This window comes from Cyprinus carpio, chromosome B19 (assembly GCF_018340385.1).
Source record: "Cyprinus carpio isolate SPL01 chromosome B19, ASM1834038v1, whole genome shotgun sequence".
Lineage (NCBI taxonomy): Eukaryota > Metazoa > Chordata > Actinopteri > Cypriniformes > Cyprinidae > Cyprinus > Cyprinus carpio.
Genome location: NC_056615.1, coordinates 17,774,689 through 17,794,704, shown reverse-complemented (window position 1 = coordinate 17,794,704; position 20,016 = coordinate 17,774,689). Strand labels below are relative to the sequence as shown.

The 20,016-nt window shown below is 35.9% G+C and overlaps 1 protein-coding gene across 2 annotated transcripts; it reads left to right on the top strand.

Moving 5' to 3' along the window:
• Positions 1-600: 600 nt before the first annotated feature.
• LOC109052402 (cilia- and flagella-associated protein 44) lies at positions 601-17,605 on the top strand. 2 transcript variants are annotated; one of them, XM_042745426.1, is made up of 33 exons: positions 601-727; positions 1,030-1,183; positions 2,181-2,343; positions 2,532-2,634; positions 2,758-2,974; positions 3,562-3,676; positions 3,774-3,938; positions 4,074-4,229; positions 4,349-4,396; positions 4,475-4,574; positions 4,674-4,768; positions 5,488-5,697; positions 5,782-5,892; positions 5,969-6,121; positions 6,921-7,157; positions 7,422-7,561; positions 7,703-7,979; positions 8,059-8,114; positions 9,641-9,803; positions 9,883-10,013; positions 11,126-11,331; positions 11,412-11,574; positions 11,653-11,830; positions 12,882-13,349; positions 13,432-13,635; positions 13,714-13,909; positions 14,552-14,680; positions 15,162-15,292; positions 15,389-15,505; positions 15,610-15,811; positions 15,978-16,138; positions 16,841-16,975; positions 17,204-17,605. In XM_042745426.1, exons 1-33 carry the CDS (start codon positions 685-687, stop codon positions 17,450-17,452), a joined length of 5,376 nt encoding a protein of 1,791 aa, XP_042601360.1. In that variant the 5' UTR covers positions 601-684; the 3' UTR covers positions 17,453-17,605. The 2 variants fall into 2 exon arrangements, with proteins under 2 accessions (XP_042601360.1, XP_042601361.1); XM_042745427.1 differs by having other exon boundaries at positions 657-727; positions 1,035-1,183.
• The last annotated feature ends 2,411 nt before the right edge of the window (positions 17,606-20,016 follow it).

Here is a 20,016-nt window from a genome sequence, read left to right as displayed (position 1 = left end):
CAATTTTTTAAAAAAGCAGTAGTTTGTGAGAGATGTGTGTGGGTGGATTGTTAATGGCTGTGAGAAATGGGGACATTGTGTTTATGTGCGTGTGAGCAGAAGTGTGTGTTCAGGCTTGTAAGTCACTGCTGAATGATGCAGTTTTTGTGTGAGCAGGTGAGTTTGCTCACATCTGAAAAGAGAGCTAACATTGGCCTAGTTGTTAATTCTGCAGTACCATGGTTGGGTGTGTATTGTGTGCTTGTATGCCAGCTTTTTTGACTTTCTGTGAATGACATTTCATTGTTTATCAGACATTGTTTATGGTGTTTCAATCTTATGTCAAAGGACATAATTCTTCTATTAAATCTGACTGCTGTGCTATTATGGAGTCTAATATTTCTGAGCACTGTGCTGTACTGCCATCTAGTGGCATCTCTGCAAATTCATTTAGTCTACAATTTTGGTATTATAGACTAACAATCTAATTAATAGAGTGATGCTTGCTTTAAAGGCTACAAAATAATTATTGAACAGTTCCACCATGATTATAAGGTACGAGATTCATGCGCTGAGGTTTACATTTTGTGAGCAGAAGTCGTGATAATAGAAACGCACTTGGCCTCGTTGCAATAAGAATAGACTACAATACCCAGTGCGCAATGCGCGAAGTGTACGGTTGCTAAGTAACGCATTCAGGCGAGCATGGACGCTTCCGAGACGCTAACAGATGAAGTTACTTTACAAGGTGAAATAACATTTTCTATGCGTTATTTCGACTCAGAAACAAGGTGTTTGACAAATACTCTATGTTCACGCAATTCTTGTGCAATTTTAACAAAATCTGAACGTTTTAACTCTTACCAGACTTGACATCGGTTTGCCCAATAAACAATTACTGTCACGTAGAGAAATATTCTAATTGTTTAGCGAATTTTGTTGATTGGTTAATAGTGATTATCACATTTATCATATATATTTTCTCATTTGTGTGTCAAATGCGTAATGAATCCATATGAAAGTCCTGATTTAATGGCGTTTTCACTTCAGAGCAGACAGTGGGGGTAGAAGAGTGTGATGGAGACCCCGAGGAAGAGCAGAAGAAGTCAATCCCGGATGACATGTTTTACAGCTATGAGGAACTGTGCTCCAAACCCTTCATCACTGCAGACTCCAACATCCCACAGAACCTGCTGCACCTCTCGTATCCACAGCAGCTAACAGAAATACATACTATATATTACTTCAGTATATATATGTATTGCCAGTCAAAAATTTGGAATAACTGATATTTTTAATAATCTGTCTAATGCTCAAAGCTGCATGTCTTGATTTGATGTGATCAAAAATAAATACAGTAATATTGTGAAGTATTATTACAATTTTACAACTGTTTTTAATATATTTTAAAATGTAATTTATTCTTGTGATGTTGAAGCTGAATTTCCAGCAGACATTACTCTTGTTTTCAGTGTCACATGATTGTTCAAAAATCATTCCCATATGCTGATTTATGAAACATTTCCTATTATTTTCAATGTTGAAAACAGTTTTTGCTGCATAATGTTTTTTTTGTGGAAGTGGTGATAATTATTAAGTATTATAAATAATTTTTAAAATATAAATATGTGTGGGGACAATATATTTTTATAGAGTGTGATTAAATACATTAATGACAAAGTAAAGATATTAATAATGTTACAACATTTTTTATTTCAAATAAATGCTGTTCATTCACTTTCTATTCATTAAAGAATCCTGAAAATGTGTAACGGTTTCCACAAAAATATTAAGCAGCAAGAACTGTTTTCAACATTGATAAGAATAAGAACCATTATTAATAATTGTGCCCCAATAATAACTGATAATAACCAAATCAGCAAACATTTCAGAAGGATCATGTGACGCTGAAGAGTAGATTAATATCTGCTAAAAATGCAGCTCTGCCATCACAGGAATAAAATTACATTTTAAAATGTATGAAAATATAAAACAGGTATTTTAAACTAAAACAATATTTTAAAATATTACTGTTTTTGATCAAATAAATGCAGTCCTGGTGAGCTTAAGAGACTTTTTCAAAAACATATAAACTGCAGTTATTACAAACATATGACTTGTAGTAGTTTGTTGCCCTGTGATGAAGGGTGGAGGGTTCATGACTGTCTGCTTATTTCATTAGTTCCTTAAACTGAGTCCAGACATTCGTTTGGCTATGACTGTGGTCGGAGAGGGAACCTGCAGCTGTTGGATGAGCATACCTTGGCCTTCATAGCCGGCAATCTGCTTATCCTATTGGATGTGCACACCAAAAAGCAGCATTACATCCGCTCTAGCAGCGGGGGAGGCATCGGAGCCATTATGGTATATTAATATTGTTATTTAGATGACTATATGTGAATGAAAACTGCAAGGGCCAATTAAAAAAAATAAATAAATAAATAAATAAAATACATGAATGTATGAGCGACATGAGAAAGGCCATAGCACTTATCAGGCTTTTTGGACCTGATGACCTAATATAAGACCTAATATAATTTCTCTCTTCAAAGACTCATCCAAGTAAGCAGTATCTTGCAGTGGCAGAGAAAGGCCATCAGCCTAACATCATCATATATGAGTACCCATCCCTGCGGCCTTACAGGATCCTCAGAGGTAGGGCATCAGAGGCAGCTCAGATGGCCTAAGACAACATTACTTAAATTTGAACGAGACGTAGTTTGAGAATGAGATAGAAGCATGCATGCATAATTTTAGTGTGTTTGTGTTTAATTTGAGGTGGCACAGGCTGTGAATACAGCTCTGTGGATTTTAATCGTGACGGCTCTTTACTGGCCAGTGTGGGTGGAGCTCCAGACTACATGCTTACGCTGTGGGACTGGAGGCAGGAACAGGTCACACTGTGCAATAAAGCTTTCTCTCAGGATGTCTATAGGGTCACCTTTTCACCCGACTGTGTTGGACAGCTCACTACATCTGGCACTGGGCACATTAGGTTTGTATTACTGTCAATTTTTCATTTATGTATTTGCATTTAATAACTTTTTCTTTTTTTATGAAAACATATTTTTTTTTATCTATGTTAAGGTTGGAAGGTTTGGGGTTAGTAAGATTTTTTTTTTTTATTAATACTTTAATTTAGCAAGTTGCATGAAATTAAAGAATTTAAAGACGTTTATGCTGTTTGCTAAAAATATTTATTTCAAAGAAATGTATGTTCATCGTCATCAAAAAAAAAAAAAGTGTCAGGTTTCCACAAAAATATTAAGCAGCATAACCATTTTCATCATTCATGTTTCTTGAGCACTAAATCGGCATATTATTAGAATGATTTCTGAAGGATCATGTGACAGGAGTAATGGCTGCTGAAAATTCAGCTTTGCCATATTCACTGGAAAAAAATTACATTTGAAAATATATTCAAGTAGAAAACAGTATAATTTGTAATAATAATTTCACAATATTACACTTTGATCAAATAACTGTATCCTTGGTAAACATAAGAGATTTCAAAAACATTAAATCTTACTGACCCTTTTGAATGGTAGTGTGTACATGTGCTGATAGAGTTTTTGTTTTCAGATTCTGGAAAATGGCTAATACATTCACCGGTTTAAAGTTGCAAGGGTTGCTGGGGAGTTTTGGAAAAACAACAGTTACAGATATAGAAGGATACGTGGAGCTTCCTGATGGAAAGGTTCAGCACCTTATTATTTTGCATGTTTACACAAACAAACCTACACACTTTTTAAATTAACAAGTCCTCGAAGAAGTGAATTCTCTTAATTTCTCAGGTTGTGTCAGGATCAGAGTGGGGGAACATGCTCCTTTGGGAGGGGGGTCTGATAAAGGTTGAATTATGCCGTAAAGGTGGACGCACATGTCATAGTGGAGCCATTTACCAGTTTAACCTGGATGAGGGAGAACTAATGACCATAGGATCTGATGGAGCAGTCAGAGTAAGTGAGATCATGCCACTTCACTGATTGTTGCTATTGCTAAAAAGTATAACCTTATTTGAAGCAAATGATTACATTGTGAGGATGTTTGGGGTTTTGAAAAATTTTAAAGCAATTTCTCCATGGTTTTCTCAGAGCTGGAACCTGGAGACCATAGACACAGCAGATGCAGTTGATGACAGCGGCCTGTTTGAGATTGAACCCATGAATGAGATAATAATAGGGCGTAATGTCAGCTTACACTCTATGGTCAAGAGCTCCATCCCAGAAACCTCCATCTGGTTTGCTCAGGTGGGCAATCTTTTTCTTTTAGATATGGAACTTGCTTTTTATTTATTTATTTTTTTTACAATATTTCAAAGCAACTATAAGACCCAGTCTGAATATTTTTTTGTGCTTGATTTTAACAGGACTCTAACGGCTGTATTTGGAAACTGGATCTCTCATTCTCCAACATTGTGAGTCATGTTAAACGGTTGTGTAATCTTTTTTATATTTCCATGGTAGTTCCAATAAGATTTTTTTCTGTTTTGCAGACCCAAGATCCAGAGTGTCTCTTCTCATTTCATGCTGGTGCCATTCAGGGCATGGATGTTTCTGAAAGTAGCCATCTCATGGCCACTACAGCCTTGGACTGTAAGGAAAAATTGAACCCTGACCAAACATACACCCACGTACACAGACCTATGATGTGCTTTGTATGAACATTGACAAATACCTTTGTATCTTACCCAGCCTCAGTCAGAGTGTTTGACTTTCTTTCAAAGAAAGAGCTCACGATATGCCGCTTCAAACAAGGAGGGACAACACTCACATGGGCTTCAGACATGGTAATGTAAATAAATATCAAATAAAATAAATAAAATGGCTGAAAATAAAATATAAATAGTCGATGAAAAACATGCAAAATGTTGCTTTGGTAACCAACTAAAATAAATAAAGTACTAAAGTTAATGAAACTAATACTGAAATAAAAACAAAGCAGTATAGAAATGTTTTTAAAAAACAAAAAAAATGACAAAAGCAGATAACAAAATTTCCAGAATTTAAATGAAAATGAAAACAAAAAATATAAAAATAATATCTAACTCAAAACATTAATTGAATTGAATGCTATAATAATAATAATAATAATAATAATAATAATAATAATAATAATATCACATATACCAAAGTCAATTTGGGCACCACAATATTATAATGTACAGTATGAAAAATTATATTAATTTGAAGATTTGCTAAAGATTACATTTAATAGTGTTATTAAATTATTTTTAAATTATTTAAAATTATTTTTTTAAGTAATATTAATTTGTTATAGAATTCATTATTAAATTGTTATTGTTTTTCAAGATGAACTTTAAGTCAGAGTTAGATGACAGCAAAGGTAATCTAAATGTAAAAATCCAATAAAATAAAAATAGATGTCAAAACAAAAACAATAAGTGCAGAAATCTCTAATATCAAACAATAACCAGTATGATACCAATTTTTTATGCATCCCTGTGTGGCCATATTGTTTGTTGATGGAGTGTGTTTGTCTCTGCAGGTGAACACTGCCGGGGGTCTGCTGGTTGTGGGTTTTGATGATGGCGTTGTACGTCTCTTGGAGCTGTATAACACTCAGAGTCTGCACATGGTTGCAGGACGCACACGCTCTGGAGATGCTGAACTCCGCCTCAGACAAGCTCTCAAGCCCCACAATGCACCTGTGACCGCCATCGCTTACGAGAGAACCGGAAAGATCATGGCTACTGGGGTAGGGTTTGAGTGAGTGAGAATGATTTGTGTTGTATATTCTGCTGTGTTAACAAGATATTCTTTTGCACTCTCTATTTTTTAGAGCACAGACAGCACTGTTTTCTTCTTCACGGTGGGAGAAAGATACACACCAATAGGGTTTGTTACAGTCCCAGGTCCTGTGCAAAGTCTGGAATGGTCACCTCAGTCACATGTGAGTGATGAGTTTCATGTGGCGACCACATCATATATGATTTATTGACACTGAAGATTTGTGCTTTTGTTTAAAGGAGAAAAACACTCTGCTGATCTTCTGTCAAAATGGTCATGTGGTGGAAGTTCAGTGTCCTGATCCTGGAGCTCAGACTGGTGGAAACACCTTTCAACTCTCAGATCTTCCCACAATGCATTTCTGCTTCAGCAGCATCAAGTCCCGAATTAAGGTTATGCCCTAGTCTCACGTAGCAAGACCTTCAGCTGAAGGTCTGGAATTCATGGCAGCTTTCACTGGCCAAGGCCCGCCCATGGACCGTTTGACCGACATGTCAAACAACCAATCACAGTTCGTTTCATTCATCATCATGTTTCGAGGCGTGGAAATGTCGTCACAATAACAGACCGGTGTGTGTAAAACTCCTGGACATATTTTAAAGATTCTATGCCGCAAACTTTAAATATTTCACATACTTTTGAAAATCCAGCATTTAGTTGATCCTAATAAGCGCTCATCGTCACAGTTGTAAACACGATGGCTTTCTTCTTTTGTGAGGGGGTTTGGCGTCACGATATCTTTGTTTCCAGGTGGAACGTTAAAGAACGCGACACACACGTCTCGAGGAAATCCTGTAAATTTCAACCAATCCGATGAAGACTTCGACACTCCTAAAGTGTTTCCACCTTTGTGTCCCATATGCATCAGACGTTTAGCCAACGGTCCATGGGCGTGACGTCTTAGGCTGAGACTAGTTGTGCCCTGACTCTCTCTTTGACTTTCTCTCTCTATTTCACCTAAAGTTAATTTTATTTTGTTTAAGTGTATTATTTCAAAATAAAACCTTTTAAAAATAATATTTAAACTTTTATCAATTTATGTTTTTTTTTTTTTAAATAATTCTATTGATTGGCTTTTATATTAATAAAATTGATTCTTAATATCAACTGTGATGATAAAAAACACAATTGACTATATTGAAATGACTATATTGTTTAATGTTCTGCTGCTGAATGCATGTGTGTTTGCAGAGAGATGCAGAGGTAGCACTTAGGCAGGCCAGAAAAGAGGAGAAGAAGAAAGAGAGGGAAAAACGCTTGAAGAAATTAAAGGAGCAGAAGCCAGATGCCACAGAGGAGGAACTACAGGAGGAAGAGAAAGAAGAGGATGATAAGGAAGAGGAACTCCCTCCTCTTTACATTCCATCTCCACCCAGTCCTCTACACTGCGGCTTTTATTCAACACCAGGGTCATTCTGGCTTTCTATGGTACATACACTCACAGACATACATTATATGTAATGTAAATGTAAATTTAATGTAAATTAGATTTTAAAATATATTAAAATAGAAAACTGATATTTTGAATTGTAATAATCTTACACAATACTACAGTTTTTACTGTATTTTTGATCAAATAATGTTTAAAAACATTATAAAATCTTAGTTATCTCAATCTTTTCAATGGTACTAGTGTAACTGAAGGTTGTGCAGAACATGTGTCACTGAGATACCTCCCTCTTTCTCTTTCAGGGTGGCTATGACTCAGGGTATTTGTACCACTGTAAGTTCTCTGAACAGCAGAGTGATCCATTAGAGAGGAAAGATGAGCCCTTTTCCTTCATACCTGTGCATGATGCAGACCGTAACCCCATTCTCACCATCACTTTCAAGTGAGGTTCTTCTGTCTCTACACTAATATCCTAGGACTGAGTAATCATGATTATTTTCCTGATTTGATTCTGTTTCAATTTTGAGTCAATATTGTAGTTGATAATTACCTAATACCTAATTTCTTACTCTTCTTGTCTCAGTTCGAGCAGGCAGTTGTTGTTATGTGGCATGAAGGATGGCAGTATTCGGGTGTACCCTGTACAGGCCTCGGACCATCAGCTTAGCTCCATGCAGGTGTACTGGGCCCTCAGCGTCCATGACAACCACTACGGCCATGTGCGCCACATCCGCTTCAGCTTTGATGACACATTTGTCCTGACCGCAGGAGAGGATGGCAACATCTTCTCTTTCAGCTGTTTGCCAGAGGAGGAGCTCCAGAAAGCCATGCTCAAACATGCCAAAGTGCCCTCTCCACGGGTTAGTGCATGTGTTCAATTCCGGTGGCAGTTGTCTACTTGTGTTTCAACTCTACCATTTTACTCTGTCATGAAAACAGGTTGGGCTGGAGACGGAGAAAGCAGTGCAGGACATAGAGGATCCTTCTGCTTACAGGTGACTATATGCATTTGAATAAAGCAAGTAATAAGGGTCAAGGCGAGTGCTTTTCTATCTTTGTCACGGCCCCCCAGAGAGCTACAAAGGTACTGCATAAGGGATGTCAATTATTTTTTTTAAATAATAATCTTTATTTTGATAGACCTATTTACTTCTGATTATGCATCTTAATCATTATGTTACATTATAGATAAGTGTGTGTGTTTTTTCTTTTTTTTTGCAATAGTTTTATTATGTGGGCCACAAGTTTAGCCCTAAATAGTGTCATATTTATTTAAGTTGTTTGTTTGTTTGTTTGTTTATGAAGAGTTAATTTGCAAAAACAGATAACTCCGTTTTTAACAATGTTCAAAAATCATGTTTTTTCATTGTGCATTCCAATTAATCTCAATCAAACTGCAGTTGGGCAACTCTCACTGTTCTTGATTTTAATTAAAATAAATTTAAAGTAATGGTTCCTTGTTTTTCAGTATTTATTATTAAATATTTATAGCATTATATGTATTTCAACCTATATTTAACTAATTAAGCATTTACAAATAGGAAACTTCTATTTTCTAAATATGAATACATTGTGATCTCATTAAAATACATTTTAAAGGGATACTCCACCCCAAAATTAAAATTTTGTCATTAATCACTTACCCCCACGTCATTCCAAACCAGTAAAAGCTTTGTTCATCTTCGTAACACAATTTAAGATATTTTGGATGAAAACCGGGAGGCCAGTGACTGTCCCATATACTGCCAAATAAATAACAGTTTCAAGGTCCATAAAAGGACAGTCGTTGTCAGAATACTCCATCTGCCATCAGACGTGCAATCTGGTTTATATGAAGCAACGGGAACACTTTTTGTAAGCGAAGAAAACAAAAATAACGACTTTATTCAACAAATTCCTTTGTCAATGGTCTCCTCTGTATGTCTCTCCATATCACCATATGCTGTGTATGCTCTTCTGTATCATCCGCGCCACAAAGATGTGCTGTTTCTACATGTATTTAGCTTTGATTTGAAAGAAAACAGCGCATCCTTGTGGCGCGGATGAAACAGAGGAGCATACGCAGCATACGGTGATATGGAGAGACAGAGGAGACTGTTGAATTGTTGAATAAAGTGGTTATTTTTGTTTTCTTTGCTTACAAAAAGTGTTCCTGTCGCTTCATATAACCCAGAAGCGTACCTTTTATGGACCTTGACACTGCTATTTACTTGGCAGTCTAATATCTTAAATTGAGTTCCGAAGATGAACAAAGCTTTTATGGGTTTGGAACGACATGGGGGTAAGTGATTAATTACAGAATTTTCATTTTGGGGTGGAGTATACCTTTATGAGAAAGCAAGACGAAAACAGAATTTCATTTCAGTTAATTACAAAATCAAGAAAAGCTATATATTTTTATCCATCACATCATAAAGTTTCAAAAACACCAGTAAATAATGAGTATACAATAACCGAATTTGCATTTTTATTATCATGCATAGTCGGAGCTTGTTTATTTATCATAAGTGTGTGTGTGCAGCATAGAAACAGCTAAACAGAAGCTGGAGCTGGACCGCATGCATAAGGAAGCAGAACAGAGGAAACAGGAGCGGCGTAAGAGGCTGGCGGAACTGCAGAGTCGATTTCAAGCTTTACTGGAGCAGAATCAGAGTCTTCCTGAACACATCCGCCTCCATCGCTCGGTGCATAGATCTCACACCTCCTCACTCTTAACTCTTCATCTCGCAATGATCTAACATAATATTTCATGGGTGCTTGTAGGAGTTTGAACTGGACCCGAGCTTCCGTGAGGAGACTGAAAGACAGACAGAAGAGAGAATGATGGAGGTCAGGAAAGAACTGGCCTGGGAGGAGGAGAGATACCGCATCGGCCTTAACAAACTACAGACCATGTACTATACCTCCATCCAGAGCTACCTTTCACTATTCTTTTTCTGTCACATATTTTTTTCTTCTTCTCGATAGCACAACTGCTTTTTGCCTTTGTGTTTCTCTTGAAATTTCATACACTGACAGTCAAAAGCTTTTAAACAGTAAGATTTTTAATGTTTTTTTTAAAGAATTTTCTTCTGTTCACCAAGCCTGCATTTATTTGATCCAAAATACAGGAAAATTTTAAAATGTAATTTATTCCTGTGATCAAAGCTAAATTCCAGTCTCCAGTGTCACATAATCCTTCAGAAATAATTAATATGCTAACTTGCTGTTCAAGAAACATTTATTATTATTATTATTATCAATATTTAAAACAGTTGAGTACATTTTTTTCATGATTCTTTGATGAACAGAAAGATCGAAAGGGGGTGGGGGAGAAATGATAGAAATTAATACTTTTATTTAGCAAGGATGCTTTAAATTGATCAAAAGTGATGATAAAGACATTTATAATGTTACAAAAGATTGAAAACAGTTATTTTAAATAGTAAAAATATTTCAATATTTTACTTTTTTTGTTGTTCTTTGGGTCAAATAACTGTAGGCTTGGTGAGCAGAAGAGAAAATCTTACTGTTCAAACACTTTGGACTGGTTGTGTAGTTATGTTAAAAAATATAAATTCTGTCTTCTTTTACACGCCTTAATGTTGTACCAAACTTGTTTGACTTACTTTCTTCTGTGGTACAAAAAAGAAGATATTTTAAGGAATGTTTCATCCTTTTTGTCCATATAATAAAAGTCAGTGGGGTCCAAAAAAAACATTGTACTTATGTAAAGTAAAAAAAAAAAAAATGAACAAAATTCAAATGGGTTTGAAATGATATGAGAATGAGTTTCTGAGTGAACTATATACAGTATTTAAAGATGCTTCTCATGAACCTTCTAAGGGAAAATAAAAGAAGATACAAAAGAATCAATTGTAATATAGGGCTATAAAAACAAATACTACAAAATACTAATCGAAGCCTGTTTTTGTAAATATCGATTTGTAAATTTTATTTATTGTCATTGAATTGTAGGAAGAATCAACTGAGCATCACTGCTCTGCTATTGCTGTTGTCTCTGTAGGTTCTGGGAGTCAGTGGTGGAGGACACGATCACGGTCCATGCGTTTAAGAGTGGACATAAGGTCTCTAACTACAGGCTGCTGGCTCTGTCTGCCTTACAAATACACCTGCACCAGCATGGCACAGCGGCATCTCAGAGCGGACCCATGGAACAGGATCACTGGCAGAGCAAAGCACAGCCTGGCAAAGAAGCCAGCAACATTTCACGTGAGACAGGATTAGTGTGTTAAATGAACATTTAGACTTGTGTGTGTGCAGTAGTCATCGTTCTCCTTCTCTCTAAGCAGTGCAGGATGAGCTGGTAACAGATCCGGTGATGCAGTCAGGAAGCATGCAGTCAGGATCTCGTAAACTGGCCAGCAGAGAGGCGGAGAAACTCCGTAAAGCTGCCGAGAAGGCAGAGAAAGCCAGAGCCATGATAGAGAAGAGGAAAAAAGAGTGGGCAGAACTGTAAGTACCAGTGTGTGTGTATCTTTCTGTCTGTGTTTATGTGTTTAAGTGTGTGTAACATTGTTAATGCTTCCTCAGCTATGCCTCTAAGCCTAGTGAAGACTATGAGGACCCTAAGGACGTGGAAGCGATCCGATTGGCTAAGGAGAAAATGGGCGACTTTAAGCTGAAGTCAGCGAAAGACTTTACTGTTCCTGAACACCTGCGGATGAACGTGGAGAAGAAGAGAGTGCAGTTAGTGGAACTTGAAAAAAAGGTGAACGATACAAATATATCACCAAAAATGAAGCTTTCCATAACATAGAAGTAATATTGTATTATAGAGAGTAAAACAATTTTACAATATGATGTTTCCATATGTGTTGATAAACTTTGATAAACTTTGATAATCTTTACATTTTTTATATTTATTTTAATAAATGTTTATTTTAATAAATCTTTATACATTTTTCAAAATAAAAGTCTAAGCGGATCTACACTGTCATTCAAAAGTCGGTAAGATTTTTATAGTTTTTTGAAAGATTTATTTAAATAAAAATCCAGGTAAAACAGTAATATTGTGAAATATTATTACAATTTACAATTACAGTTTTAATATATGAATGTAATTTGTTACTGTGATGGCAAAGCTGAATTTTCAGCAGCCATTACTGTGGTCTTCAGTGTCACATGATCCTTCAGAAATCATTCGAAATATACTGATCTGCTACTCAAGAAACATTTTTTTTTTTTTATAAAAGTTTATTACTAACTTTATTATTAAAGTTAAAAACTGCTGTGTTGCGTAATATTTTTGTGGAAACCATGACACATTTTTTAAGATTCTTTGATAAATAAAAAAATTTAATGACAAGCATTAATTTGAAAAAGAAATATTTTGTATGATTGCAAATTTGATTCAATTTAATGCATCCTTGTTAAATACAAAGTATCAGTTTCAATCAACTTCAAACTTTTAAATGGTAGAGTACATTTTCTCCTTTTTTTGCACATTTTGTCAACAAAATTGTTGTTTTCATTCACATGTTAGTGAGAGTCAAACTTTTGAAACATGATGAATATATGAATTTATATGAATGAAAAAAAAAACATTCTGATTTGTTTTTTGACAAAAAAAAAAAGAAAAAAAGTGGATCTCATAACAATAATTGTCCATTATTATGACAACCTCTTTATACCTCTTTTTGTTTATAACCTCTTTTTGTGGCTTTTTAACTAAAATAAGCCGAGCTCTTATGATCTACTAAATGATTTGTTATAACAGATGTTTGCATGTGGTGGTCTGTGTACTTTTCTATATTTTACAGATCTTTGAGAAGAAGTCTGAGATGAACTCCCGTGTGATGGCTCTTAGGGACAGTAAGGTGGAGATTGTGTCTCAGCTCCAGGCCCAGGTGGAGCAGTTACAGGAGGTCCAGCAGCACCTGCCTCCAGAGAAGCGTTGTCCACTGCCGGCTGTACCCATCTTAATGCCAGAAGAGATGCCAGAGAGGAAACACAGATACACCCGGGCCACCTTGGAGCGTTACGCCACTCTTAGGGACAAGATGGCTTCCACTGGCCTGGAAGAACAACAGGATGAGCAGAATATCCTGGAGCTGCTTGAACAAGAGGCGCAAGACACACACACTGAGGCTCAGGACACACACATGAAGAATGAAGGTGAGGAAACGCACTCTCATAAGCAGGAAGAGGAGCTCACAGAGCTAGAAAAAGAGATGAGAGATATTGAGGAGTTCAGAAACCTGTGCCAGCAAGACCAACTTCTTAAACAGGTGAGTTTGGTGTGTTAGGAATATCAAGGGGAATTTATTTATCAAAAACCTTTAAAACATCCTTCTTTCAATCTTTCTGCAGATGGAAGAGGCAGTTTGGCGTTTCGACGCCGAGTTGTGTGTGTTGCGTCACGAGAAGCAGGAGTTGGATGTGTACATGAAACTGGCTGATCTGAGACATGTGACGCTTTTTGAGGAGCTGCTGCTTCTGAAGGAGTTTGAGAAGAGGGAGGACATACTACAGGAGCGACTGACCACCTATTTACAGGAAGAGGAAGAAATCAGGGTGGGAGTGTTTTCATTTGCACGTGTATTTAGTGTATCCAGTACAGAATAGTTTCATATTCAGCATTTTGTTTGTCAGACCAAGATGCACGAAAATAAGAAGCAGATGGAGCTGAAGAAGAGAGACATCCTGAGACTTCAAGGAAAGGAGAAAACAATCGCCGCCACTTTTCAGGCCTCACTGGGGGAGAACAACAAGTTTGAGGAATTCCTCACCAGAGTGTTTAAGAAAAAGATCAAGCGGACAAAGAAGAAAGAGACGCAGGGACGTGACGGTGAGCTCCAAGTGTTCTGTGTATTTCACGAAACCTGGCTAAAAGTCACATTTCACCCCAAAACTAATACAAAAGAAGATTTTTTTTTTCCATTAATTAAGAATTTTTCATTATTTCCAATATAATTAAGCAATTTTCATTACTATCTGATATTTGTCTTCCTGTTATTTTAAATGTTTGCAGTTATTAATAAACCAAAAAAATAATTTTTAATAAATTAAAGACAGTTTAACAAATGTAACATTATTGTAATGGCAGCAACAGGTAGGATACACATAAAATTAGACTCCATCAATGATTTTTTTTAGTATTATTTATATGCTAGTATAGTTTTTATTATTTTGAATAAGCTTTTATTTTATATTTGTAGTTTTTGCTGTAATTTTTAGTTGTTTTATGTGCTTTTTGTATTCATATTTTTTTTTTAATATGTTTAAGATTAATTTGCTTATTTTAGTTTTAGTTTTTACTCATTGTCAGTTAGCAAATTTAGTGCTTCTTAATTGTAATTAAGTTTTTCATCTAATATTTATGTTTTAATTCAGCTTTATTTCAGTTAACAAAATGTTTGTAATAGGTTTAGTTTTAGTCATGTTTTTGTTAAGTCAAATGTAATATTTGTTTTGTTCCTCCTTCCATCAGGTGGTGATGTGACAGAGGAGGAAGATGACAGCGATGCAGACTCTGATGAAGAATCAGACGGGGATAATGATGAGGATTATGATGACCCTGAGACTGGAGTTCCCTTGGATGACAGTGTGTGTCCCCCAAGTAAGAGAGCAAGTGTCTTGTTTACACCCTGTTGTTCACCTGTGCATTGTACGTAATATATAACATACATTATGTTATGCACATTACCATTCAAACGTTTGCGATGAGTGAAAATGGCATCAGATTTTACTCTAAATTAATACTTTTATCAAGCAGGGACACATTAAACCGTTCAAAAGTGATAGTAAAAACCGTTACAATGTAAAAAAAATATTATAAATAAATGAAATTCTTCAAAGAATCCTGAAAAAAAGAATCACCATTTATAAAAAATATTAAATGTTTTAAAAATTGATAATACTAAGAAAAGTTTCTTGAGCACCAGCATACCAGAATGATTTTTAAATTGTTGTAATATTTAAATTACAATATAACTTTACTGTATTTTTAAACAAATAAATTCAGACTTTCAAAAACATTTAAAAATACATGTATATAAATCATCAAATATATAACATATGTCATTTTGTGTGCGTTTCAGACTGTGATCCCGAGCTTTTTGAGAACACACTGAGGTTGCGTGAACATCGTCTGGATGTGGAGGAGCAGCTGCAAGAGGAGATAAAAACGGTTGACGGTTTAAAGAAGGAGTATGACACACTGACCAAGAAAGTGAGAGAAATAGTTCCTTCCACTCCTCTCTCCTTTCTTTCTATTATTTCTTTTTCAACAGAACAGCCTAAAGAGGCAGTACATTTGTTTTTGTAGGAGAAGATTGTGCAGAACAATCGTAAAGCAGCAGAGGGCGATCTGGAGCTCATTAACCGAGAAAAGCAGCAGAAGCTGAATGAAGTGGATGTGGTGGTGCCACTCAGACTGCATCAGGTGTGAACATAATTACGTGCTGATTATCTTTTGTGTTATATCGTTCATCGTGTAATTTACATCCAGTATCAAGTCTCTCTGTCTCTTCCTCTCTGTCTGAGCAGATTGAATATGTGAATAATGGTCTATTACCGGGTAAGCTTGACTCAGCGTTGGTCCTGAACACAGCTGATCTACAACATCTGGAGAAGCGCATTAAAGAGCTGCAGCAGGAGAAGATTGAACAGCGAGAGCTCTACAAACATGCCAAGCAACAACACGTACAGCTCAGACATGACCTTAAAGACATGGAGGCCAAAATAAAGGGTCACAGACTATTTCAAATCACACACTTGCTGCTAGTTGTAAAATGCAGCTGTAAAATATACTATGAACTCTTACTTACAAGTTGAGGGATGAGACAAATATAATATATTTCCTTAAACTTGAGTTTCAGTGAAAAAAGTGTTCCATTAAATATATTTCTTTGCAGTGTCGGAAGTACGTTGCGAGCAGCTGATGCTCAAGAAGTTCGGACAGCTGGTTGACCTTGAAGTTCTGCAGACTCTGTCAGGCAACAGGAGAGTAGAGGAGATGAGACACGAGATCAGAGCGCAAGACACCAAATACACAAAGGAGCTCAAACACTGGGAGGTACAATGACACTTACCCTACCTTTGCCTTACACTACCATTTAAAAGTTTTTTAATGCTTTTTTATAAGAATTCTCTGATCAAAAATGCAATAAAAACAGTAATATTATTATTATTGTTATTATTTTATTATCAGCCAATGATAGTATTATTATTATCTTTAACTGTTTTCTGTTTTAACCCTTAATGTCAGCTGACACCATTTGAATTTTCCTTAGTCTTTAAAGTTTTCCCTTCATCTCAGTGACATGAGATTCTGTGACTTTTTCTAAATAATCTAAACACACAAAAAAATCGGGGCTTGATTTGGTTGTTCTAACAGTGTTAAAAAAAATTTTGTTTATCGTTCTTGGGGTCGGAATTACCCCACACTGAAAATAAATGGCAAAAGTAAAAAAAACTATTTTTTTCAGTTTTCTTTGGTTTTTCAGGATTCTGTGAATTTAAAGTTTAAAAGAACAGCATTTATTTGAAATAGAAACCTTGTGTAATAGTATAAATATATTTACTGTCACTTTTGATCATTTTAATACTTGCTGAATAAAAGTATTACATTCTTAGCAGACATGATATGTGAATAATGGTCCATTGTCATGTGAACTTTGTAGTGTGAACTTTTAAACAGTAGTATATGAAATGAACCAATTATGATGTTAAATTTGCCAATCTAGAGGAATTTTTCATGATTATGTGTGTTTACCAGGCAAAAGTTACAGAAGCAAAAGAGGCACTGACAGAAATCACGAAACAAAACACAGAGAGACTACGTAAAATGAACAGCCTGCTCAGCCAGAAAAAAGCATTGGATGAACAACTCAATGCCAGACAGCAGAAGACGGTATTATCATTCTTTATTCATATTTGATCACTTTCTTTATTGAATTATTCACATACTTTTTGTTAATAAAGACAAGCTTCTGACATGATTTAGTTTACTCAATTCCAGTTTAAAACCATCTTGAACTGCTGCAATATTTACTGCAGATGTAGCAGCACCTGCAGCTATGAATGTACAGTATATGCAGGACACTCCTCAGACATTCAAAACGTGTGTGTGTTTGTTTAAGTGGGTCAGTTCCGAGGCCGTCTGGTTGAGAAACAGGAACTGCAGAGGCTGCAGCAGCTGGTAGCGGCTCAAGGACAGGACATCGAGGCTCTCAGCGATGAGATCCGTGCTCTTTCACGCAAAGATGGCCATGTTCTCCCTCCGCTCGAACCTGTCCTGCCTCCCATTCCCACCCTGCCACACAAACACACAACAAGCAATTCTAGTGTGCACAGGAAACTTAACCTCAGCAGCAAAGCTGTGAAATAGATCCACACACACACTTTTACCCTAAGTGCAAAATCAGCACGTTAGCACACAGACCTCAATCTATCAATCTGTTCCTGTACACATGTACGACAGGCTAGATATGCAATTGTCTAATTGTAATAAATCCTTTCCTTGGGGATTTTAATGTGTGATGTGTCTCCTTCCGCCTGGGTTTTCCTATTCAGAAAACGCTTTGTAACCTTGGAGGTTTTTCCCATTATTTTATCATCTTAATCAGGCAAGTTTAAAATCTAGAAAGACTGCAATCAAAGTGTGCATATTTATGTTCTCACCACAGGCGATGTTTCGAGCACTCAGACAGTCTGATGAAGAGCTTTTAGGCTCGAAACATCACCTGTGGTGAGAACATAAAGAAATGTGACCCTGAACCACAAAACCAGAGTCATAAGGGTCAATTTTTTAAAATTTAGATTTATACGGAATACAGTAAATAAGCTTTCCTTTGATGTATGGTTTGTTAGGATAGGACAATATTTGGCTGAGCTACAACTATTTGAAAATCTGATGGTGCAAAAAAATCTAAATATTGAGAAAATCGATCATTTTGACTACTTATGACTGGTTTTTGTGGTCCAGCGTCACAAATAGGCCTATTTTTCTACTTTTGGAGCTGTGGTGTGCCAACTTTGCTTCTCAAGTTTTAAATCTAAAACGTGAAAGCACTACTCAACCATATCAAATAAACATAACAAGAAACATTATCTATATATGAGCAGTTAGCATGTGACAACATTGTGTTATAGTGTGACATGCTATATCTAAAAGACTTAATTTACATTCATTATATATGTGCTTTTTGTAAAGTCATATTAAATGAGAGGCTCCTGACCTACTTAAGTAAATGATAAGAAAAACGGTGAACAAAAAAAATATGAATATTATTAAAATAAATATTTACTAGTTACCTCTAAAAATATAAACAGATTTGTCTGCAGATTTTCTGGCATAAAAATTTATGGTGTCATTTCCAAATATACCTTCTCCTGTTTTTAGTATTAATTATAAACATATATATTAAATTAAATTACGAAAGCTATTAAATGTAGCCCAGTAATCGTATACAGAAAAACTGTCACGTCCTTTGTGTGACATTCTGGTGTTGTGAGTTGCTGCAAGAGCGCGAGGCCAGCGTCGGCGTTCGACGTGTGACGTCACAGGCATTGCGGCGCTCTCAGATTGAGAATGAAAGGAGGTGATACAGGAGGAAAGGATGATGAATACGAGAGGCAAAATAAAAGGAACTAAGAGTTAAGGTCCAGTGGTTTGGGAGATTCGACGCCTGCTGTCGAAGACATTTGTAATAATCCCGGTGTAACCTTAGTGAAACAATCCGACAATCTAGGTGCTCGGTTCTTTAGAGACAAAAGCAAAATTGAAGTCTGTGCTTTATGGTTGACGTGTCTAACGCCGTTTATTTGAAGAAATCGGTTAATCTGTGGTGCGCGGATCATCCGGACGACGATAAATGAATTACATGATTTCCACACGAACTGGAGTTACCTTACTTGTAAGTAAGCAGATTAATCTATACAGACACTATCACAGTCATGACATTATCTTGTTTGTTAATATCTACCAGTAGCTAAAAGGTGTACTACAGTGAAATACAGATGTTCATTTTTAATGACTTAAAATCAGTTTGTTTACGCAAGGTGTAGGTACCGCAGAAGATGCAGAGGAACGTCATGACGACACATGCGTACACACGCCCATTACAAAAACAAACCACGTGATGTCATGTTTTACAATTCCTGTATGATATTTACGATAACGCGATGCATGTGCGTGAGAGATGTTCTGTGTGACTTATAATCTCCGACTGTATGTGCACAGTGCCAATAACTACACTATTTTCTGTAATTCTCTATGATTAAGAGGATTCTTGCGTTTCATTCTACAGGGAATGTGTGATCTGAGCATGAAAAGGAGGTCATTTAAAATGTTTTCTAAAATGTGTGTGTGTGTGTGTGTGTGTGTGTGTGTGTGTGTGTGTGTGTGTGTGTGTGTGTGTGTTCTTGTTTATGCTGCATTGTGAGGACCAAATGCCCTCACAAGGATAGTAAAACCTGAAATATTTGACGAGGGGAAAAAATGATTAAAAATAGTAAATCAATGCAAACAGGTTTTCCGTAAGGGGTAGGTTTAGGGTTATTTTATACATATATATAATATATATATGGTATTATAAAGGCAATGTGTTGTTTGCCATTGTTCGAAAAGGAAATTAGTATTAATATATTATTTTAATATTATAGACTATCTTTTTTTATCCACTGTTAGATTACCTTAAAGGAACCTCCTTGCTGCAGCTGGTGGAGATCAAGAATTAAAGAAACTGTCAAGAATTATGAAATTGATTGATCAAATATGAATCGATTTCTCAAAAATAAACCTTGATAACTGCAGCAAATACGATCCGGCTTACATGTTTGTGGTTATTAATGAAATTATTTATCTGCAAGATCGTTGGATAACTAATAATGAAGCAGGCCTAAAACAGCATATACTTTAGTTTTTTGTGATTTATAATCTTTAATCTCATC

Excerpts from the sequence above, each read along its gene's own strand:
- LOC109052402 (XM_042745426.1), top strand. The coding sequence starts at position 685 with ATGGACGCTTCCGAGACGCTAACAGATGAAGTTACTTTACAAG. Across the intron at positions 5,893-5,968 it reads AATGGTCACCTCAGTCACAT|GAGAAAAACACTCTGCTGAT; the intron begins GTGAGTGATGAG and ends TTTTGTTTAAAG. Across the intron at positions 6,122-6,920 it reads GCATCAAGTCCCGAATTAAG|AGAGATGCAGAGGTAGCACT; the intron begins GTTATGCCCTAG and ends GTGTGTTTGCAG.